Here is a 24715-nt window from a genome sequence, read left to right as displayed (position 1 = left end):
CTGCTAGTCTTCTTTCCTCAATCAAGTTTAGTTGCTCAAATCTTAACCTCACCCATTCTGATTCATCCAGTTCTGCATCCTTCAAGATCCGTAGTAATGGGACTTCTACTTCTAAGGGCATGACCGCCTCCATTCCATACACTAAAGAATATGGGGTTGCATTTGTAGAAGTTCTAACTGTGGTGCGGTACACATGAAGTGCGTATGGGAGCATCTCATGCCAATCCTTGTAGGTGACCACCATTTTTTGGATGATCTTTTTGAGATTCTTATTGGCTGCTTCCACTACCCCCATTCATCTTTGGTCTATAAGGGGAAGAATTAAGGTGTTTAATCCTCCACTTGGTGCATAGTTCGTCAATCAACTTCCCATTGAAATTTTGAGCGTTATCAGTTACCAATCTTATTGGCAAACCATAACGACAAACCAAATCCTTTTCAATGAATCTCTTGACTACTTTTTGCGTTACATGGGCGTAAGAGTTGGCTTCTACCCATTTGGTGAAATAGTCGATGGCCACCAGAATAAATCTATGTCCATTGCTTGCTTTAGGGTTGATTGGCCCTATAACATCCAAACCCCACATATCAAAAGGCCAAGGTGAGATCATATTGAACAGAGGTGTTGGAGGCGTATTTATTCTATCACCATATATCTGACACTTATGGCATTTTCTCACATAAGCTATACAAACTCTCTCCATGGTCAACTAGAAATATCCTGACCTTTGTATTTGTTTTGCCATTGTATGCCCATTAGCATGTGTAGCACAAATCCCCTCATGGACTTCTTTTAATGTTTGTTCAATCTTATTTTCATTCAGACACCAGAGTAGGGCCCCATCAAATGACCTTTTATATAAAATTTCTCCATCTAAGTAAAAATTCCTGGTCATTCTCCTCAAAGTCTTTTCATCTGTCTTGGAAATCCCTTGAGGGTATTCTCGATGTTGGAGAAACTTCTTGATGTCATTATACCATGGTTTCCCATCTGGAGATTCTTCAATTAAGCAACAATGGGCTTGGAAGCTTCTAACTTCGATATCTATTGGCTGGATCTTGCTTCTGATATCGACTTGTGTCATTGAATCTAAGGTTGTCAGGGCATCAGCAAACTGATTCTTATCTCTACTTATGTGGGTGAATTTGATCTCTTCAAATTCATTAGCTAACCTCAAGAGATAATTTTGATACAGCTTCAATTTCTCATCCTTGGTTTGCCACTCACCTTTGACTTGGCAAATGATTAACAAGGAATCCCCGAAGACCTCAAGCTTATTGGCTTTAAGTTCTAATGTCGCTTCTAAGCCAATAATGCAGGCTTCATACTCGGCCATATTATTGGTACATTCAAACAGTAACCTTATTGAAACAGGATACTGCTTATTTTCTGGGGAAATTACTACCGCTTCTGCCCCATTTCTTGATACATTTACTGCACCATCAAAGTAAAGGGTCCACGTATCGCTTTCCCCACCTCCTTTCTCGATTACTATCACATCTTCATCTAGGAGGTCAAAGTTTAAAGGCTCATAGTTTTTCATGGCATGATCTACAAGATGATCTGCGATTACGCTTCCTTTTACAGCTTTTCTTGTCATAAAGACAATGTCATATTCTGCCAACAACACTTGCCACCTTGCTATTCTACTTGACAGGTAAGGTTTTTCACAGATATAATTGAGTGGATCTAATTTTGAAATCAACCAGGTTGTGTAGTACAACATATACTTCCTGAGCCTTTTCACACTCCAAACCAAGGCACAACACAACCTTTCAATTGTTGTGTATCTTGACTCACAGTCATTGAATTTTTTACTCAAGTACTAAATAGCTTGCTTTTTCCTTCCTGACTCATCATGTTGTCCCGGTACACAGCCCATAGCTGTTTCTGTTACTGTCAAATACAAGATCAAAGGTTTCCCTAGTGTTAGAGGTACTAGCAGCGGTGGAATTTGCAAATACTTCTTTATTTTATCAAAGGCTTCCTGACAGTCATTGTCCCATACTCCAGGATTTTTCTTCCTGAGTAAGCGAAAAATTGGCTCACATGTCACTATTAGCTGAGATATAAACCGAGCTATGTAATTTAGGCGCCCAATGAAACTTCTTACTTCCTTTTTTGTCTTAGGTGCAGGCATCTCTTAAATAGCTTTGGCTTTATCAGGATCAACTTCTTTTCCTCGATCACTTACTATGAAGCCCAACAATTTTCCTATTTTTACCCCGAATGAGCATTTTGCAGGGTTCAACTTTAGCTGGTACTTTTGCAGCCTTTCAAATAGTCTTCTTAATACTTGCACATGATCTTCTTCCTTCTTTGATTTTGCAAGTATGTCATCCACATAAACCTCCACTTCTCGGTGCATCATATCATGGAATAACATAACCATTGCTCTTTCATATGTGGCTCCAACATTCTTCAATCCGAATGGCATTACTTTATAGCAGAACGTTCCTCAAGGTTTGACAAATATGGTCTTCTCTTTGTCTTCTTCCACCATTCTTATCTGGTTATAACTAGAGAACCCATCCATAAAAGAATATGTGGCATTTCTTGCAGCATTATCAACTAGAATGTCTGTGTGAGGTAAAGGAAAATCATCTTTTGGGCTTGCCTTATTCAAATCTCTATAGTCCACACACACCCGGATCTTGCCATCCTTTTTTGGGACTACAACCACATTAGCTACCCATTGAGGATATTGGACCACATCTAGAAATCTTACATCCCACTATTTTTGAATCTTAGCCTTTACCTTGAGCAACATGTCCGGGCACATTCGCTTGGTTTTCTACTTAATTGGTTTGCTTCCTTTAATTAAGGGAATTTTATGTACTACTATGTCAGTATCTAGACCTGGCATATCTACATAAGTCCAAGCAAAAACATCTGCATACTCATGTAAAAGAGAGACTAGTTTATTTCTTTCTTTAGTCGTAACAAGGGTGCCAATCTTTAGTTCCTTCTTTTCTTGCTCATTTTCCAAGAGACTTCTAGTTTCTCACTAGCAGGTTCCCAGGATTTTTCGGAGTTTTCTACCAACCTAGTAAATTCTTTTATATCTTCTTCCTCCCATTCTTCATCGCCCACTGCAACCATATTATCAAAGTTTGGCCAATTATTCTCAGTGTAGTGGTTTTGTGAATCGATGGAACTTTCAGGATTCCTGAAAGTGCAAGGTGTGCTCGTGTAAATGTGATTCGTGAGAGGATAAGAGGATGAAGACACATTAGACACAAAGAAAATGCATGATCTCATTAAAACAAAAGTGCTCAGTTAACATAGAAAATCTTGCGGTATCATGAGCTAAACAAGATCAGCACAAGTCAAAACAAAGCAAAACAAATCCAAACATGATCAAACAAGAGCAATTACTTTTTAAACACAATAGGGGCAATCTCCATCTTTCAATTCTGGTACACTTCTCCTTCAGCCAATCTTCGCACAAAAAATCTTGCAGGGGGTTCGTCAATGGTGTGAATGGAAAGCTATGGTAGAACTTCATCTTCACTTCCAGATCCGCTTCCTCTATCTGCTTTCCTTCTTGGCTTTCCAGGGTACTGATGTGGAGATCTACTATGCCGGATCTAATCACTTCTGTAGCCCTTGGGAAGGATACTTGGAGCGGTGGGATGACAAATTCTTCTTCTTCTGGCTCTCTTCCTTCAATCCTTGCCACTCTTGCCTCCTTTCTAATCTGGGCAACCCGTTTGTAGTCATCTTTCTTGGGCTTATATCCAAGCCCAAATCTTTAATCCACACTCTTTAGCTTGATCGGTCCAGTCTTAGGATTATATTGGAAAGGAGCCCCATTCTTCAAAAAGCATCTAGCAGCCATTTTTGCCACTTCAGGGATGCTGGGCTTTCTCAGCACTACACCTTCAGGAACCCATTCTGTATTCACAATTTCAAATGCATGAATATCCCCATCTTTACAATCTTCGACTTCAATGAAGGGTATGGCTATATTTTTTATCATGGAAACTGTCTCTTCAGCTTTGACAGTTATCAACATTCCATTCATAATATATTTTAAACATTGGTGTAATGAAAAAGCCACTACTCTAGCTGCATGAATCCATGGCCTCCCTAATAATATGTTGTAAGATGGGTGAATGTCCATTACTTGTAATGTTATCAGGAACATTTGCGACCCTACATATAGCTCCACTTCTAAGGTCCCAATTATCTGTCTTGGCAAACCATCATATGCTCTCGCCATCAATGTGCTAGGTTTCATATGTGACTCATCGATAGGCATTTCTTTCAACACATGCCTTGGTAGGACGTTCAGTGCAGAACCATTATTGACGAGTACTTTTCCAATTAAAATATCCTTACACCGCACTATAATGTATAGTGGCTTGTTATGTCCAGTACCATCGGGACCCAATTCATCTTCAGTGAAGTATACATAATTCGAGGCTTGGATTCTTCCCACCAAATGTTATATGGCTTCTTGATTGATGTCCTGAGGACGTATGCCTCATTCAATACCTTCTGTAGAGCCTTCCTGTGTGGCTCAAAGCTTAGAATCATAGACAGCAATGATATTCTTGCTGGAGTTTTCTTGAGCTATTCAACAACACTATATTCACTGTGTTTCATCAGCTTCAAGAATTCATTGGTTTCTTCTTCCGTGATAGGTTTATTTATTTCCTCGATCACGTCAACCCCCTCTTTACCCTTAGCTTTTCTTTGTTTTTCTAGTTCTTCTGGAGTGAAACATCTGCCGCTATGGGTTAATCCTCCAATTTCTGCTTGGAAAACAAGCTACTGCTGAGTGCTTTTAAAGGAACACCCATAGTCATGAGATAAGGCATTATAATTCCCTTGATGTGCCACTACTAGTTTGGATAAGACTAGTTTGGGTGGCTTCCCTGTAACGAATTGTACTCGACATACCTCTTTATTTGGTGCCTCCATCATGGCCACCTCCTCACCTGTTGCTTTCTCGATTCGTAGCAATACACGGCTCATCATTCGCATCACTTTTTTTGTGAAAACCTTCACACTAACTAATTACATTGCCTTCTATATTATGATGTTCACAACACATCTCGCTACTCTCTTTGTACCTTGCATCTACCATCATTTGGTAGATCCTATCCATTGATGCCCTCAAGCTTTTTAAGTGTTCTATTTCTAACATGTTTACAGACCCACTACCTGAAGCATGATTGGGTAGAGGGTTCGTATTCACATTAGGGGCATCTTCAAATGTTATCCATCCTGCTTTGATCAATTGCAGAAACTTTCTCTTAAAAGCATTGTAAGTATGGATGTTATGCCCAGCTACACCGGCATGGTATTCGCAAGTAAGATCTAGCTTATACCAGCTAGGGTAAGGCGGTTGTAGGGGTGTCAAAGGTACTGGGGCTACTTGTCTGATACTTAGTAGCCTTTGGTACATTTCATTCAGAGGTAATGGCAATGGAGGCAATTGTTCTTGGGTTCTTTGGTAGTTCTTTTTGGGGAAACTTTCAGCTTGGTTTTTTACTTTGTGGTTTTGGGGTTCAGGTTTTCTGGTTGGGATTGGGAAGTTGAAATTGGTGTTGGCAATTTGGGATGGAGTGTTATATCTTTGGAATTGGCCTTTCTTGCTTTTATAGCTACTTTCGACATGATCAATCTCCCTCTTTTTTACTCCAAAACCTTTTTTTTTCATGGGTGCAGAGATTCTCCCGCTCTTTACCCCTTGCTCCATTCGTTCTGCTACTGCCACAGCATCAGTGAATTGTTGAACCGAACTACCCATCACGTGTTCGTAGTATGGCACTTTTAGCGTGTTGGCAAACAGAGCAACCATTTCCTTTTCTAGGAGAAGGGGATGTACCTGTGCTGCCAAATCTCTCCATCTCTGAGCATACTCCCTTATACTCTCTTTGTCTCCTTTCTCCAGATTAGATAGACTGGTTCTATCCATAGCAATATCCATGTTGTATTTGTATTGCTTGATAAAAGCATCTATAAGATCCTTCCATGTATGAATCCTGGTATTATCTAACCTCATATACCAACTCAACGCCGCTCTACTCAAGCTGTCTTGGAAGAAGTGCATCAGTAGCTTCTCATCGTGCACTACTTCTGCCATTTTATTGCAATAAGATTTGAGATGGGTAATAGGGTATTGAGTTCCGGTATATTTGATAAATTCAGGAACTCAAAATTTCTTTGGTACCACCACATTAGAGACTAGACACATTTCTGCAGCTCGTACTGGGTCATATAAGTCTACTCCCTCAATGGCCCTGATCCTAGCCTCTAATGCTGCCATCTTGTCTTGATTAATGTCATCAAACGGCTTGGTTTTGTGGGACTCATTAGCGAATGTATCTGCGACTGCAGGTGTTGGTATTAGTGTTATTGACTGCACAAATGTTGTATTGTGTCGGGGCTCCTGTGCTTGTTCTCCTATTATTTTTTCAGGTTGATTTGCTGGGAAAGTGGTAGGTCTAGTGGAAGGGCCTTCACCAGAGGTATTCCTTAGTGCTTGCTTGATTAAGCTGGTAAGGCGAGCCACACTAACCTTTAGAGAATCCAACTCTTCTTGGAAATGAGCTTCACGGTAAGCACGCTCTTCATCTTCCATGTTCCTTGCTCGGAGTCGAGTGTTGTAGACTTTTTGGGGACCTATATTTTGACCTGGTGTATGCATGTGTGTTATAATGAATGAATGTATGAATATGAATGCAAAAATGAAAAAGATGCATGTATATGGAATAAAGAGCTAATCCATGACTTCCTTTGTCAAATACAAGTAGGATCTGAAGTCTGATATACTTAAAGAGGTTTTACCCAAGTCCTTTGATTGATTGAATTCCATACACATTACAAAAGTTCAAAAGTAGGCCTAGGCCTATACATATGGTTCATACAAAGTGTCTTTATTCAAACGTTATTCCTCTATTGGCTACATTCCTGATGAAAGAGGAGACTTCATTCAAATATTCCTCATATCTATGATGGTTGTTGCCAATCCTGGAAGCCTTCACTCGTAACTCATTTGCCTTTCGAGCCACCATGTCAATTAGCCTGTCAGTTTGTTCAATCTTGTAATGGAACAAGGTGTTATCTTAAAGCAGTGCTCCATTACTGGCAGCTAATGATTCATTGTTTTTCTCCAAGATTTGAACAATCTTTTCCAACTGCTGAATCTGTTTTCTGGCCCTTTGCAATTCCTCCTTCTCTATATCAAGCTCGGCTACCTTAGTGTTTAGTTGTACATCGAGACTGCTAATATAGTCTTGCCATTCTTTAAACTGTTTTTGCATCTTCTTTGCTTCTTCCTCTCGAGACTCAAGCTCGGCTTGTATCACAGAGTTTCTCATACCATTTATTTTGTCTAGGTATTCCTTCATGTCTGACTCAGCTACCCTCCTTGCTTCTCTCTCATCTTCAGCCTGCATCTGATATCGAGTTCTTAAGCTTCTTTCTTCTTCAATGGTGAGATCAGCTAATCCGTTCTTCTCTTTTTCAGTTTCCCTTTTTAATTTATATTGGTCCCTTTCTTTCTTCAGAGAAGCTATTGTCACTTTGTCAGCAGACTTTCTACTTTCTGAGGCCCTTTTTAGAGTCATCAATTCCTGCTCCACCATTACATGCTTATTTACTAACTCGTCATACTTGGCCTTCCCCTCCTTCAGTTGCTCATTTGCTTCGTGTTGGTTCTTCTTTAACTTAACAATCTGCTCATCTCTTTCCTTCAATTGCTGATCTAGAAAGGCCTTCTTCTTTCAAAAGTTGGTTTTCCAAGAATTTTTGATGATTTTTGCTATTGCTGAGTTCAATCCTCAGCTTATCCAACTCTTTCTGGAGATCTTCCTCATTATTGACCCTTTTTCTTTTGAGCTCTAATGTCACAAATGGCTTATCTTGGGTTCTTCTTTGCTCTTTTGCCTCTTGAAGTATCTTATATGAGCTGCCACTCCTCCATATTAAATATGCAGGGCTAACTGAGAACTCTTTTTGATGTTCTTCCTTATAGACCAAAACAGGCTGCTTCCAGTCATTTCTGATGGCATCTAACATATCCAAAGAGCTAGCTTCTTTAAACAGACCGGTGTATTCGGCTAACTCCCGAGTTCTTGGCACGTATTGTACTCCTCCAAACTGTCTGGCCACCAATGAGGGTGAGTAACTAATATATCCAGTTAAGCCAATCAATGGAACCCATGCTTTGTCGCCACAACCCATGAGGTAAGAGGGACCACTTACCCAAGGAGCTCTCCATCTAAAATTACTTTGGGGAAGTGCTTGGTATTTCCTTACCCATGCCTTTTCATCCAAATCACTCCATTCTTTAGTCAGCACCAACTCAAAAGGCCTCATGTTAAACCACCAAAAATTATTGAAGACTTCTTTTGAAGTTTCCAAATGACTAACTATCCACATGAATAAGAGAGGAATATAGCATCGCATTGCCCCTTTCCTATGCACTCTGCAATGATTTAGAGATAGGAAGGTTTCAGCTAAGATGGCTGAAGTAGGGTTATTCTTTATCTGTTCAAATTCCAGGAAAGCGTTTGCAACTTCAATGCATTAATTCCAGCGGCTTCCGAAGGAAACAGAACCAACCCAAAGATGGCGAAAGCAATTATCTGATATCTTTCTTCACCTAACTTCCCTTTTTCTTTATTAGTCTTCAATTTACTCTCGATCAATTTCCATTTGAACCCTCCATTGGATGTCATGTATCGATCAACTTGGTCCAAATGTAGAAGTTTTGCAATTGTTGCTATTGTACCCTCAATTCTTTGCCTGAAGTACACTTTGTAAGGGTCATTCGGGAAACTCAAGATCTGGGCATACTCTTCAAGAGTAGGGGTCATATCAACATCCCCGAAGGTGAAACACTTGTAGCTCGAATCCCAGAAATGCATCAAGGCTTTGACTACTGAAATCTGAACAGGAATTCTTACTAGATTAGCGATTCTTTCATACTTTTTCTCAAATAGATTCTCATCTATATATCCCAGAATTGGGGCCAACTTCTTTATGTTGTTTATGGAGTAGTGCACTTTGGTTATGTTTGGTAATTCTTCAACCTTGGTTCTTGAGCAATCCCCTTCGACTAATTGCATCATCTCATATATTTCCCCGTATTCCGAAAAGGTAATGGAAGTCATGGTCTTGGCTCAAAACTCCTGCAGAGTTTAAACAAGTTCTAGGTTATTATATGAGGGATATGTTTTCTAACTGGTCTCAAGAGGTCTATGAACTGCTCAGTGACTGCCTTTCGTGAAGGCAGTATAGGGGTTTACAAGGGATGGTTGGGGCACTGTGTGACCGCCATCACCGAGTAAACACTCAGCTCATAGTTGGATGTTTCACAGATCTGAACCCCAACTGAAAGTCATGAGGCAGACCGCTACTCCCCACCTAACCTAGAATTGGGTTTATTCACAAAATTAAAATGCAAGCTAAAACAGTAAAATGCAAGCTAAAATTAAAGACCAACAAAAAGGCAAGCAATCAAACAAGCAAAGCTTAGTCTGACCAGACAAGAAGGCGTCCCCAGTGGAGTCGTCATCCTGTCGTGGGGGGCGCGACGTTGTCTGGCGACGGCGAAGGCTTCTGGTGTGCCTCCTGATGAGGGGTGTTGTGTTGGGAAAGTTTTTTGGATTTAATCATAAAATTATGATTAGTTTTTAGGAGTCGCCACCTAGTATTATGGTCACTAGAAACCTATGGTCTACGAGAGTCTGGGTAAGGGACTGGTTGTGCAAGGGAAAGAAGCATCACCCCCAGTGCACCCTACCTAAGGTAAGCTGCATTGTTGTTTGATTGTTTTTCTAGGTCGAGTTTCTATTCGTTGGTCTTTTCTAAGGTTCAAGGTAGATCTTCCTTCATGAGGGAGTTTCTACCTTATTGGGTTAAATCCTAACCGTTCTAAAGTCTGAATTTTAGCTTAGCATTTTTACACTTTGTATCTTTAATACTTGAGGGTGTACTTTATCGTGTAATTTTAAACTCCATAAATATTAAAGTCTACATTTAAACCCCTAAAAAAAAAAGGTTGAAAAAGATTTTTGACATGTTGGTCAAATCCTAAAGGATAATCATAAATTGGTTACGATATCCATTTTTTATTTTTAAACGTGAACAAAAGATGATTTTATTTTTATTTTTTTATATGTATTAATTAAATAAATATTATTTAAACATGTGGGCTGGGCCAAACACAGACCCAAAAACAGGTGGGCTGTCATTGGCCCAAAAGGGTTGGGCCGAACTGGGCCCAACATATTGTTTTTTATTTTGGGGATGGGCTGGACCCGGCCCAGCCAACTGGGCTGGGCTAGAACAGGTCCAGCCCGAAGCAACTTAGTCACTGGCAGCCCAGTGACTAAGTTGCACGAAACAGTGCAACGTGAATTATAATTCACGTTGCACTGTTCACGTGCAGCGATAACAGAGAAAGGGGGGAAGAAGAAGAAGGGAGGAGGGAAGTTTGCCTGGCGTTGAGGGAGCTGGCGTCCTGACCGGTGGCGCACGGTGTGGCTGCGGTGGTGAGGCCGGTGGCTGGCTCTGGTCACCGCTGGAAGAGGAAGAAAACAAAGGCCTGCGAAGGAGAGGAAGCTCGCGGTTGGAGCTGTCAGAGTGGCTGAGGAGAGAGCTACTACCCTAGCTATCTTTGGGAAGGAAAAGAGCTTCTGAGCAAGGTGGTGGCCGCTGCTTCTGTTGTTGCCGCTGCTGTCGAGGTCACACTAGCGGAGAAGAAGATTTTTACAGAGGAGAGAGAGAGAGAGAAGTGTTGCAACCACCACGTGAGATGGTTTGATGACTACTGGAGGTGGGGATGATAGAGAGGAGACGGGTGATGAAGATGGTGGTGGTTGAAAGCCACGGTGGAGAGAGAAGGCAAATAAGAGGGCGGTTGCAGGAAAAATGGGCAGGGAAGGCTGGTTTTCGGCCAACTTTGAGTTCGATTTTCTTGTCCCTCAGAACATGAAATCTGCTTCTATTTATAAAGGTGGAAGAGGGTAATCTTGTCTTCATAGGGGAACAAATTCCAGCCCTTGATTCGATTGGGAAGGATCCCAACCGTTGGCTCAAAGTAGGCATGGTGCATTGTCAATTTGCAGCTGCAGGCTGCCTGAGGTGGCCTCTTTGGAGTGGTTCCACGTCCGTTTATGTGCTAGTGAGCCGGTGACGACCATACCCAGACGTAGAGGGATGTCTGGTGATTAGTTTCGTGCACGGTTTGGCAACAAATTTGGTGGACGTTAAGTGCATTAAATGCACCTGCAAAGGAGGTGACCGGACCAGATTTTCCGGAAAAATAAGGAAGATAATGAATAGTGACCAGACGACGCGTCGTCTGGTCCCCCTTTTTTTTTATAAGGAAAACGACGCTGTTTTGGCCTGAATTAAAGATTTTAACAGATTTTCAATTTAGTCCTCCAGCTTTTAATTTCTTGCAATTGAACCCCTAATTGTCCCTAAACTTTTGATTTAATGCAATTAAGCCCCTGATGAACTTCAATTGGAACCCCAAAGTTACGCGCCTATTACAATATGGTCCTTGGTCTCGGATTTTGTCAATTTAACCCCTAATTGACCATTCAACTTTTAATTTCTTCAATTTAGTCCCCGGTTTTTGTCAATTAGGCCCCTATAGTCTGACGCCTTTTGCAAATTGGTCCCTGACTGTGAATTTCTTCAATTTAACCCTTAATTGACCCCAAAACTTCAATTCTCTTGCAATTTGGCCCCTAATTTCAATCAAATAACTTGGTAAAAAATAAATTTGGCCTTTTAAAATTCCAATCTTCTCAATTAGGCCCCCAAACTTAAATTTTCACCAATTAAGCCCCAAATAAAATTAATTAGACCCATTTAAAGTATAATTAAGTCCTTGCACTTAATTAAATCCTTCAATTTGACCCAAATTAATTCTTAAACATAATTAAAATTTAATTTGGCCCATGATTAAATCAAATTGGCCTATTAAAAATTCAATTATGTCATTGGGCTTAATTTTTATGCAAATTCGTCCAATAACCATTTAATTTGACCTTGAATTTGCATTTATTTTCTTTATTTTTGGGTATAATGGGGTACAATTGGGCCTTGAATTTCCTCCAAAAATTGTAGCTTGATTTCCCAGCCTGCTTTCTCCACGTTTTCATTCTTTATTTTATTTTTTTTATTTTTATTTTGAAATAAATAAATAGATAAATAAAAAAATAATTTTTTGGAGAATAACCCAGAATTGGGTTATGACAATTATAATCGAGGCTTCTTTCAAGGATGTGTGATGACTTATTATTCCTAGAAAAATATTTTGGATATTAACCACTTGGTTTTTTTATCCAAACATTAACAGTGAAAAATAACAAGTTATTCCCAATGATATTTTGGATATTAATCCCTCTGGGATTTCTTTATCCAAAATATAAATGGTGAATAAAGTAGAATTCCCCAAAAATAAGATTTTGTATTTTTTTCAACACCCTTTAAAGTTTTACAAACATGTTGTAAAATCCAGAATGCAAAAAAATAATTTGTTTTTGTGTTTAAGAAATCCATGCTAAAACACATTTTCTTTTAAAACTTGGAATGTTTGTTTTAAAAAAAAAGTATTCAAAACATGTTAGGGTATTAGTCGTATGCAGCATACAAGAAAACCATTCTATATTTAAAAAAAGACCAAGCATCACAGTTAATCACAATTAATTCACTTGAATAGCAAAACACGAATGTTGTCATTCAGAAGCAAAAAGGAGAACACGTCCCTACCCGAAAAATTATTTCACATGTAAAGGGGTTTCCCTATATCTCAATTCCTTCTCTGGACCAAAACTTCATCCAAGTTTATAAAGCAGGGAACAAAAACCCGAACAGAATAGTGAGGTGACAATGAAGACCTAACAAACCCCCACGGTTCCTTATGAGCCAAAGTAAAAGAAAATTAACAATAGGAACCATAAACTCTAACAAAAGTAATCGTCTAAGGTCAAAGCCACGGAAGGAAACAGAAGACAAGCATTCATTGTATTGTCAAAAATATAGAAAACAAAAGTGCAAAGCCAGAAGACAAAACAATTTATTTGAAACATCAAAACAATTAGATTTATATGCGGCAAGGGAAGAGAAAGTTGAGACTTACCTGCAGGTCTTACTAGTTTTGGCTGCAAAAGATGAAATACAAAACCAAACGATCATTTTCTGTCAAGGTTTAGCGGCAAAGCTCCTTCTCCATGTGCTGCAGATCTCCCTCGGTTCTGCAAATCTCACCAGTTTTGACAAACAAAAGTTTTTGTCAATGTTTAGTAACAGAGCCTCTCCTCTATGTGCTGCAACTCTCAAACGCCTTTTTTTTCCCTCTCCACAAAAGAGGTTTATATAGCCCAAAATGTAGCTCTATTTAGGAAACAAGATATAAGGGACACAATCGCTGGTGGCTTGCAATCAAATAGAGCAAATTATGAAGAAAAATATTCTAATTTATTCTAAGATCTTGTAATTTTTCTCCACATGTAGAATATTAGCCATTAAATGATGGTGCGACTCTCATCTGCATTCTTCCACAGCTGGCATTGGTGTTTAAAGCCATTACCTTTGGACCAAAGATGAAAAAAAACTAGTGGGAATGGTATGCAAGGTTCGTTGCGTGCAGAACATTGGTTTGTTCTGCATGCAACGTCATTAATTACCCAGGTTTGGGTTAACCTTGACTTGTTTCATATGGGGGCAGGTCGTGACCCAACTGTTATAGGGTGAGTCGTGACCCATTTAACTTTGGGGTCGGTCTTAACCCATTTTCTCATGGGTCATGACTTGCTCCTTCTCCTTCCAATTGCTGGTGGTTTAGGTTCAGCCAAAGACCCCCGAATTACCTTTGGGGCTAGCCAAGACCTACTTCTTTGGGCTGGCAGGACCCCTTTCTCCTTGGGTCGAGCCTCAGCCGAATGCTTTTGGGGATCGGACAAGACCCACTCTTTTAGGGTGGCAGGACCCATTTCTCCTTAGGTTGAGCCTCGGCCTAATTGCCTTTGGGGCCCACCGAAGCCCACTTCTTTGGGGCTGGCAGGACCCATTTCCTTGGGTCTAGCCTTGGCTCAAATGCTTTTGGGGACGGACGAGACCCACTCTTTTGGTTTGGCAAGACCATTTCTCTTTGGGTCGAGCCTCGACCCAATTTCCTTTAGGGCCCGCCGAGGCCCACTTCTTTGAGGCTGGCAGGACCCATTTCCTTAGGTCTAGCCTTGGCTTGGCCCTTTTTTTGTGTCGGCCACGACTTGGTCCCTTTTAGGGTCGGCCAAGACCACTTTTCTCTTTGGGTTCAGCCACGGCTTGGTCCCTTTTGAGTCGAACCTAAAAATGGGTAACAACACATGTGTCCCTTTTTTATATGGAATATAGAAAAAATATATGGATTCCTTTTTAATGTCAATTAGAGAGGTATTTTACAATTTCCTTTCTTATTGGCTTGCATTTTATCCTTCCCCCACGTTACTAGCATTGCATTTTCTCCTAGTTCCATTACTAGCCTCCATTCCTCTTGAACACATATTTTCATGGGTTCATTGTTTGATCATTTGTCTTTACGTGCATTGTATGACATTTTGAAGGGTTTGTATTGTTGTGGGAAAGTATTCAGGATATAGTGTACAAGGATTCTAATATCTCAACCTCAAGATTCTTTAATTGAGCCACAATATCCCTCGACTGCATGATGTGCTCACGCACACCTCTCACGCTAGTGAGCCTTATGAATGAGAACTTCATGATTAGAGTGCTTGCTAGTGCCTTAACTGAAGTTACAAATTGATTATCAATTGCTTTTAGCAAATCATAGGCTTTCTCATGTTGATCAATTGAACCACGTATACCAACAAATATTCTAGTTTTTATAACTTCATATTAAGGCGATTAGATTGCTCCCATCATTTATAAAGAGCAATACCCTCTAAAGTGTTTATATTAATAACTGTAAATAGTTCATCTATTTTAATTGTATAATCTATGTCCATCCACCTTAAATGAAGGAGAATTCTTTCCTTCCATATTTTATAGTTATCACTCTTTAAATCGAGAATATAACAATGAATATCAGAGAAATTAGCTGATTGTATAACTACAAAAACAAATGTAAAGTACATGCTTATGTCAAAATTTAAGAATAAATAAAATTTCATGTTTTACAAATATAATTTGTGCTAAAATTGAATCTAATGACATTAAAATTGTCAATGGGCTAAATTTTTAATTCAAGCATATTAAAATATAATGTATAATAGAATTATCAAACTATGTACTTAATTCATAATTTTATGGGTATATATTATGAGAATAATTTGATATTCTATCCTAAACCTTAGAATAAAACTATCAAATTATGTACTTAATTTATAATTCATGTAGGTGTATCATAAAAATAATTTGATATTTTATTATAATCAATTATATAAATATAATGAAAAATTCATGTGGGATAATATTTATTATATTTAGTATAATTAATTACAATTAATGTATATAATTCCTTATATGATCCTAACATAGCATAATATACAATTTTATTTAATTAAAAAAATACTTGGCTAATCCCTAATTAATTAAAATTATATAAATCACTAGACATTATGTTAAGGCATAATTTTATATAACATAAAATAACATGCTTTTTTTTATTCAGAAAAGAAGCGCCAACGAAAACAAAATAAAGGTACAAAAATAAACCACCCAAAAAATCAAAGTGACAACCACGTGAATCAAAATTACATAGCTCAAAGAAAAATAAAATGGATAGCTCAAACATTGAATGATTAGAAATTAGTTTTTCTAATAATTTTTAATTATAAGTAGCATCAAAACAACCCATAAAACAAAACCTCATGTTTGTTTTCGACACAAATGGTTTTGAATTTATTCTTATAGTGTGTTCGTATTTGAGGTAGCGTTTGCGTTTTCTCTAAACGCAATGTATTTGATGTTTGGTCACAGGTATCAATAGAGTATACAAATGGTAGGCCTCACCACTTGTCTGAGGTTCCATCTCGGTTATCGAAAAAAGCTATTTTTTCCTGCTTTTGCATGTTGGACCACATATTGAACTTTCTGGATCTGCAAAAAACATTCAAAAATTACCAAAGCATCCTCTTCTCTTTTTTTCCTCTCATTCAATTCACCCTAAGAATGACCATTACAACGTCTCTTTCTTCTCATTCATTTGTCATTGATTTCTCCATAACTACAGAAAAATAAGAACAAGAACAACCCTCATTACTACAATCAACAACCACAAAATAAAAATCTAAATCTTGTTTCATTTAGACACCAAAGCTACAATTTCCAACTAGTTAGTTGGATTAATTGATTGGTCTATTCGTATAGTTTTATTAAGTTAATTTTCATTTATTGCTTGCAAACCTAGATCTGTTTATTCATTTTTATAAATTACTAGTTTTCTGTCCTTGTCTTAAATTATTGCTTATTGTTTTTGTAACATCCCCCTATACTGGGATAAAAGCAACAATCTCATATCAACCAAAAACAGAGTAATTAGAATTTTTTTATTATTATTCATGGTCTTCGTATTAACATCTACTGAAATTTCAACAAGGTCCCCCCTATACCGAAAGGTTCCAAGTTATCGACATGTAACCTGTTTACACTTTTAGTAACTCGCATCTCATAACTCAATCCCAACCCAATCATCCTGGTTTTCAATTCTACAAATATTATCATACCGATCAACCACAATATTTATGATACACATTATATAACAAAATATTATTGTGGATGGATAAAAAATATAAACACATAGACATTAAATATGGTTATATGAACTACAGAGCTAAGTTCATTCATTCAAGTTTAGACATTAATTATACAAATTTGGTTATACAAATATTTTCATGTTTACAAAATATAAGGGTATACTCCTTAGAACCTAGATTACAATAAGGGAAACATAAGCTAGGATATACTCTTGTCGTGCATGCAATGATCCTGAAACAAAATACATATTATTGAAATGTGAATATCACAATAAATATAACAACATGAATATCTAATAATTTAAAAAGGGTAACATGCATTCATATTTTGTTCACTTCTTCCTTCTGGTTTTTCATTAGAATCTCTTCCTTATTCAACTATTAATAATAGTTCCCTCTTCCATCACCAACCTCCATTTTCGACTTTATAAGATCAACCATGATTATTTTTGCATAACACATTACTGATACCACTTTCACTGGTATCATCATCATCACCTCGTAGTAGTTGATGCAAGGTGATCCCCTTACCTAGGATCCTAACATACACTAAATGTATGCTAGCCATTACATGCTCGATCCCCTTACCCGGAATCCTAACATACATTAAATGTATGCTAGTCAATACCAGCTCGATCCCCTTACCCGGGATCCTAACATACACTAAATGTATGCTAGTCAATACATGCATAAAACCATGTTTAGAACACCTTACCCAGTACGAATCAAGGTTTCGATCTTCAACTCTCTCCTTTTCTTTCTAATGACAGCTGGCCCTCCCCTCTTCTCTTTTTGTTCAAATTTTCTTGTTAATCCCTTACCCACCAGTGTTTATTCTACGAATAACCCTTAATCTTGAATGGGTTCTTGAAATTTTTTATGTTTCTCTTTTGATTTGTAAAAATGGATACAGAAACTCCCTCTTTTCTCTCTTTATGATAGCTGCAGATCTTTATTTATTTATTTATTTATTATTATTATTATTATTTAGGCCCCATTTTCTTTAAGTGTATTCGTTTTGCGCCCACTTCTTTTTAGTTTAGTTTATTTTCTTTAATTTAATCCAGCCTTTATTTTTTCCCTGGGATTTATAGTTTTAAATCTCTATCTTATGTTTGCATGTAACTTGAGTTATTGATGTTTTGATTGATGGAATGTTAAAATTAATTAAGGCCAAAGAAATAGTACCCGTTGCATGTCAACGAATAAGAGTTTTCAAGCCAACAAAAACAATGTCTTGTAGTCTTTTGCTGATGAATGCTAACAAATAAACAAACATAAATTAAACTAATAATTTGCTCTGCTAATTATAAAACCCCATGATAATTGATGAAACATAACTAGTATGGATAATACTCAATATGTAGGATTTTGAGACTTTAGATTATTAGGTTAACTTGAAATTTATATTATTTTAAAATGACATTCAATTAGATAATGGTGGACGTTAGTATACATTTCCATGAATGACAGTTTAATTATCTTTCTTCTGGGTTTGTTGAGGAGGAAATACTTTCTAGGTTTGAGTTGTCAGTGTGTAGTTTTTTAGATGTTGTTGATAATCAGTAGTCTTTTATACAATTTATGTAGGATACAATACAATCGTCCACATTGTTTGTTGTTTTCCCTATGAAGAAATATTAGAGTAATCATAGAGTACTTATTCGACAAATATAATTGCCTGATATTTTTGTAATGGAATATGTCAGCTTCAACTGCAACATCTCGAAGAATTTCATTAAATTGTTGTCTACAATTATGTTATTTGACAATTGCTACAAAAGTCATGGACCTTTTACTTTTCAGTTTCTTATTTCATGCCTTGCCAACATTCAATCTTTTGTTTATATAGTTAATTGTTTCTTTCATATTTATTGCATTGTCAACCATTAAGTAATGGATGGGTCTAACACACATGATAAAGCTTCTTGGACCAAGACAATGTTGCACACGTTTTGTGATATTTGCATTAAAGCTATTGAGAGAGGCATGAGACCAAACACCCATTTTAATAAAGCTGGTTGGAAATTTGTCATATAGTCATTCAAAAATAATAATATTTAAAATACAAAATAATTATATTTAGAAACTCAAGATCCAAAAACCTTGGATTTTGATGAAGGACCTAATAAAATTGGGTCGTAACACAAGATCCGTTAAGTTTGGGTCCTAATACTGAATTCAAGACAATCGGGTCCTAATGCAGGACCTAGTGAATTGGGTCCATACGCAGGACCCAAGAAATTGGGCCTGGCACACGACCCATTGCCCTTGGGTTCGGACGCAGGACCCATTCGACTTGGGTCTTAAGGCAGGATCTAAGAACATTGGGTCCTGACGCAGGACCCATTACTATTGGGTCCTGACGCAGGACCCATTACTATTGGGTCCTGGCGGAGAACCATGTGAATTGGGTCCTGACGCAGGACCCACGATAATTGGGTCCTGACACAAGACTCATTTAGAGGGTAAAAATATAAATTATTGTTCTTATTATCATTATTATCATTAATAAATTTGAAATAAAATATTATTACCACAAAAAAAAACCATATAGTTGATTTGAAGGATAAAATTAAAAATTATTAGTAATAGTAGTAGTATTATTATTTGTGCTATATATATTATTATTTTTATTATAATTGAAGGTATTAATATTAAAAATAGTATTATTTGTGTTATAAATATTAATATTTCTATTATAGTTCAAAGTATTATTATTTGTGGTATAAATATTATTATTATTATTATCATTAAAGGTATTAATATTAAAAACAGTATTATTTGTGATATAAATATTATTTTTTAAACTTGTCTGTTCAAATTTTTATATTTTTTAATCTTTAAAAAACAATTATGGTTTTTCTTTGATAGTAATAATAATTTTTTAAAAACTTTATTAATGATGATGATAGTAATAGTAATAGTAATAGTAATAGTAATTTTTAAATTTATCTTTCAAATCAATTATATGGTTTTTTTTCAATATTAATATATTTTTTAATCTTTAAAAAAAATTATGGTTTTTCTTTGATAGTAATAATAATTTTTTAAAAACTTTATTAATGATGATGATAGTAATAGTAATAGTAATAGTAATATTAATAGTAATTTTTAAATTTATCTTTCAAATCAAATATATAGTTTTCTTTCAATATTAATAATAATTTGTTTCAAATTTATTAATAATATTAATTATAATTAAAATAAAAATATTTATAAGACAAATAAAAATATTTTTATTAAAATATTATTAAAATATTATTAATTATAATAAAAATAATAATATTCATGATAATATTTTTATTATAATATTATTAATTATAATAATAATATTTATAACACAAATGTAATATTTTTAATATTAATACTATTAATTATAATAAAAATAATAATATTTATAACACAAATAATACTATTTTTCATATTAATACTTTTAATTATAATAAAAATAATAATATTTAAAATACAAATAATTATATTTAGAAACCCAAGACCCAAGAACATTGGGTCCTGATCCAATAGAATGGGATCCTAACGTAAGACTTATTAAGCTTGGGTCTTGATAGTGGAATCAAAACAATCGGGACCTAATGTAGGATCCAAGAGCATTGGGTCCTAACGCAGACCTCATTACCATTGGGTCCTGGTGGAGAACCCAAGCGAATTGGGTCCTGACACAGGATCCATATTAAAAATTATTAGTAATAGTAGTAGTATTATTATTTGTGCTATATATATTATTATTTTTATTATAATTGAAGGTATTAATATTAAAAATAGTATTATTTGTGTTATAAATATTAATATTTCTATTATAGTTCAAAGTATTATTATTTGTGGTATAAATATTATTATTATTATTATCATTGAAGGTATTAATATTAAAAACAGTATTATTTGTGATATAAATATTATTTTTTAAACTTGTCTGCTCAAATTTTTATATTTTTTAATCTTTAAAAAACAATTATGGTTTTTCTTTGATAGTAATAATAATTTTTTAAAAAATTTATTAATGATGATGATAGTAATAGTAATAGTAATAGTAATAGTAATTTTTAAATTTATTTTTCAAATCAAATATATGGTTTTTTTTCAATATTAATATATTTTTTAATCTTTAAAAAACAATTATGGTTTTTCTTTGATAGTAATAATATTATTTTAAAAAATTTATTAATGATGATGATAGTAATAGTAATAGTAATAGTAATAGTAATATTAATAGTAATTTTTAAATTTATCTTTCAAATCAAATATATGGTTTTCTTTCAATATTAATAATAATTTGTTTCAAATTTATTAATAATATTAATTATAATTAAAATAAAAATATTTATAAGACAAATAAAAATATTTTTATTAAAATATTATTAATTATAATTAAAATAATAATATTCATGATAATATTTTTATTATAATATTATTAATTATAATAATAATATTTATAACACAAATGTAATATTTTTAATATTAATACTATTAATTATAATAAAAATAATAATATTTATAACACAAATAATACTATTTTTCATATTAATACTTTTAATTATAATAAAAATAATAATATTTAAAATACAAATAATTATATTTAGAAACCGAAGACCCAAGAACATTAGGTCCTGATCCAATAGAATGAGATCCTAACGCAAGACTCATTAAGCTTGGGTCTTGATACTGGAATCAAAACAATCGAGACCTAACGTAGGATCCAAGAGCATTGGGTCCTAACGCAGACCCCATTACCATTGGGTCCTGGTGGAGGACCCAAGCGAATTGGGTCTTGACACAGGATCCATTACCATTGGGTCCTCCGCAAGATCCATTTGAAGGGTAAAAATATAAATTATTATTCTTATTATCATTATTATCATTAATAAAATTAAAATAAAATATTATTACCACCAAAGAAAAACCATATAGTTAATTTGAAGGATAAAATTAAAAATTATTTTTATTTTTATCATTATTATTATTATTATTATTATTATTATTTGTAGTATAAATATTATTATTTAACTTGTCTGCCCAAATTTTTATATTTTTTTCATCTTAAAAAAAACAATTATGGTTTTTCTTTGTTAGTAATAATAGTTTTTTTTATAATAATAATAATAATAGTAATAATAGTAATAGTAATAATAGTAATTTTTAATTTTACCTTTCAAATCAAATTTATGGTTGTTTTTAATATCAATAATAATTTTTTTCAAATTTATTAATTATTTTATTAATAATATTAATTAAAATTAAAATAATAATATTTATAAGACAAATAATAATATTTTTATTATAATATTATTAATTATAATAAAAATAATGATATTTATAACATAAATCATACTATTTTTAATATTAATACTTTCAATTATAATAATAATAATAATAATTATAACACAAATAATACTATTTTTAATATTAATACTTTCAATTATAATAAAATTATAATAATAATAATTATTATTATAACACAAATAATACTATTTTTAATATTAATACTTTCAATTATAATAAAATTATAATAATAATAATAATAATAATAATAATAATAACAACACAAATAATACTATTTTTAATATTAATACTTTCAATTATAATAAAAATAATAATATTTATAACACAAATAATACTATTTTTTATAATAAAAATTATAATATTTAAAATACAAATTATTATATTTAGAAACATAAGACCGAAGAATATTGGGTCTTGATGAAGGACTCAATAGAATTAAGTCCTGACAAAGACCCATTAAGCTGGGGTCTTGACGCTGGACCCAAGACAATCGGGTCCTGATGCAAGACTCATTATCCTTGGGTCATAACGCAGGACCCTAGCGAATTAGGTCATGACGCAGGACCTATTAGACTCGGGTCTTGAAGCAGGATCCAAGAGCATTGGGTCCTGACCCAGGACCTATTACTATTGAGTCCTGATGTAGGACCCAAGCGAATTAGGTCCTGATGCAGGGTCCATCACCATTGGATCTGACGCATAACTCATTTAAAGGGTAAAAGTATAAATTATTGTTCTTATTATCATTAATAAATTTGAAATAAAATATTATTACCACCAAAGAAAAACCATATAGTTAATTTGAAGGATAAAATTAAAAATTATTGTTGTTGTTGTTGTTGTTGTTGTTGTTGCTATTATTATTATTAGTAGTAGTAGTAGTAGTATTTGTGCTATAAATATTATTATTTTTATTATAATTGAAGGTATTACTATTAAAAATAGTATTATTTGTGTTATAAATATTAATATTTCTATTATAGTTCAAAGTATTAATATCAAAAATATTATTATTTGTGGTACAAATATTATTATTTTTATTATCATTGAAAGTATGAATATTAAAAATAGTATTATTTGTGGTATAAATATTATTATTTATGTACAAATATTTTTATTTTTATTATAATTGAAAGTATTAATATCAAAAATAATATTATTTGTGTTCTAAATATTATTATTTTAATTATAATTTAAATTATTAATATAAAAAATACTATTATTTACAGTATAAATATTATTATTTTTATTATAATTGAACTAATAATATTTAGAACGCAAATATAATATATTTGATATTAATACTTTCAACTATAATAAAAATAATAATATTTATAAGGGAAGACATAATTATATTTAGAAACCTAAGATTCAATAGCCTTGCTCTTGACAAAGAACCCTAGAAAATTAGGTCCTGACGCAGGATCCAAGATCACTGGGTCTTGTTGCAAGACTCAAGAGTACTGGGTTCGGACGCAGGACCCGAGAGTCTTGGGTCTTGACGGGGACCTAAGAAAACTGGGTTCTGACGCCGGATCCATGAGCCTTAGGTCTTGCTAGGGTCTGCAACCATGCGCGCCGGTCTGACCCAATACACAGGCAGGACAACTCCAATGTTAGGTGTCCCCACGTGGCACAGGGTCTGGCTCAACGTCTAGGGCTTGCTAGCCCTAGCACCAGGTGTCCGCATCTCAAGGACTGCAGCCCCACCAAAAGTGAAACTGATCATTTTCTCTCTAACCATCTCTTCAATGCCAAATGCATTATAGTGAAAAGACAACCTCACCGCTTCCCTACTGTCCTTGCAACTCTATGTGGCAAGGGCAGCTCTATCATTACACTGCTCAAATTCACAATGATTTATGTCTAGGTAAATAATAACATAGACATTGAGCCCTTTTAATATATTGTATAATATATATGTAAGGTATACGCAATGTGTTTAATCAAATGTATTTCACATCAACTTTATCCATAACTTTATCAGTGACATCATTGTTAGGATTTCATCCGTAATTTTTATCGGAATTTGATATGTGTATTTGTGTTGGGGTAAATGTTATTATTATAAAATTTATAAAAAGATAAAATGTATGATTATTAATGATTAATGATGTATTAAATGTGATGAAACTGAAAAGAATAATTATTATTAAGTACTAATTTGTCTTATTCACATTGTCTATAACTAAAAAACCATGATAAAATTATAAAGAAGCCTTCAAGCGTTTGTTTTAATTTTTTTTTTTACTTTTAAGGGTATTATAGTATTTCACTATGGTAGTAAAAATATAAAAAGACCAAAACACCCCTAAATCTTAGCTTTAAATATTTTATTTTTAAAAGTAATTAAGTTTTTTCACTATATTAAAAAAGATGTCAAGATTAAAATTAAATTTTTTGAATGTTTTTGGATATTTTAATGTACTAATATAAAAAAATTAAAAAAATATTATTTTAATATATTTTCAAATAAAAACTACTTTGAAAAAATTATTTACCATTATCTCAAGCAACCCTTAAAGTTAAAAAATTGATTTTTTTTATTTTTTAAAACATTTTTATATATTAATATTAAAAATAATTTTTAATAAATAAAAAAATAATTTTAATATAATTTTAAATAAAAAATATTTTAAAAAACATCACTTCTATGTTATAAGTTATAACCGGTGGAAATGAA

The 24715-nt window shown here is 34.1% G+C and overlaps 1 protein-coding gene across 1 annotated transcript; it reads right to left on the bottom strand.

The window, feature by feature from the left end:
* Nucleotides 1-269: 269 nt before the first annotated feature.
* On the bottom strand, nt 270-2438 carry LOC133681211 (uncharacterized). The gene is made up of 4 exons (XM_062104368.1): nt 2196-2438; nt 1840-2063; nt 727-1740; nt 270-642 (listed from the first exon to the last, which is right to left on the bottom strand). Exons 1-4 carry the CDS (start codon nt 2436-2438, stop codon nt 270-272), a joined length of 1854 nt encoding a protein of 617 aa, XP_061960352.1.
* Between the last annotated feature and the right edge of the window lie 22277 nt (nt 2439-24715).

Source organism: Populus nigra, chromosome 1 (genome assembly GCF_951802175.1).
Source record: "Populus nigra chromosome 1, ddPopNigr1.1, whole genome shotgun sequence".
Lineage (NCBI taxonomy): Eukaryota > Viridiplantae > Streptophyta > Magnoliopsida > Malpighiales > Salicaceae > Populus > Populus nigra.
The sequence above is the reverse complement of the archived record's forward strand: the minus strand, read 5'-3'. Positions and strand labels throughout refer to the sequence as shown.

What these genes read in the sequence shown, in the direction of transcription:
- LOC133681211 (XM_062104368.1), bottom strand. Translation starts at nt 2,438, where the DNA reads ATGCCATTCGGATTGAAGAATGTTGGAGCCACATATGAAAGAGCAATG. An exon ending in GAAAATTGTTGGGCTTCATA is followed by an intron (nt 2,064 to 2,195) that starts GTAAGTGATCGA and finishes TTTATATCTCAG; the next exon opens with CTAATAGTGACATGTGAGCC. An exon ending in ATGGCAAAACAAATACAAAG is followed by an intron (nt 643 to 726) that starts GTCAGGATATTT and finishes ATATGGTGATAG; the next exon opens with AATAAATACGCCTCCAACAC.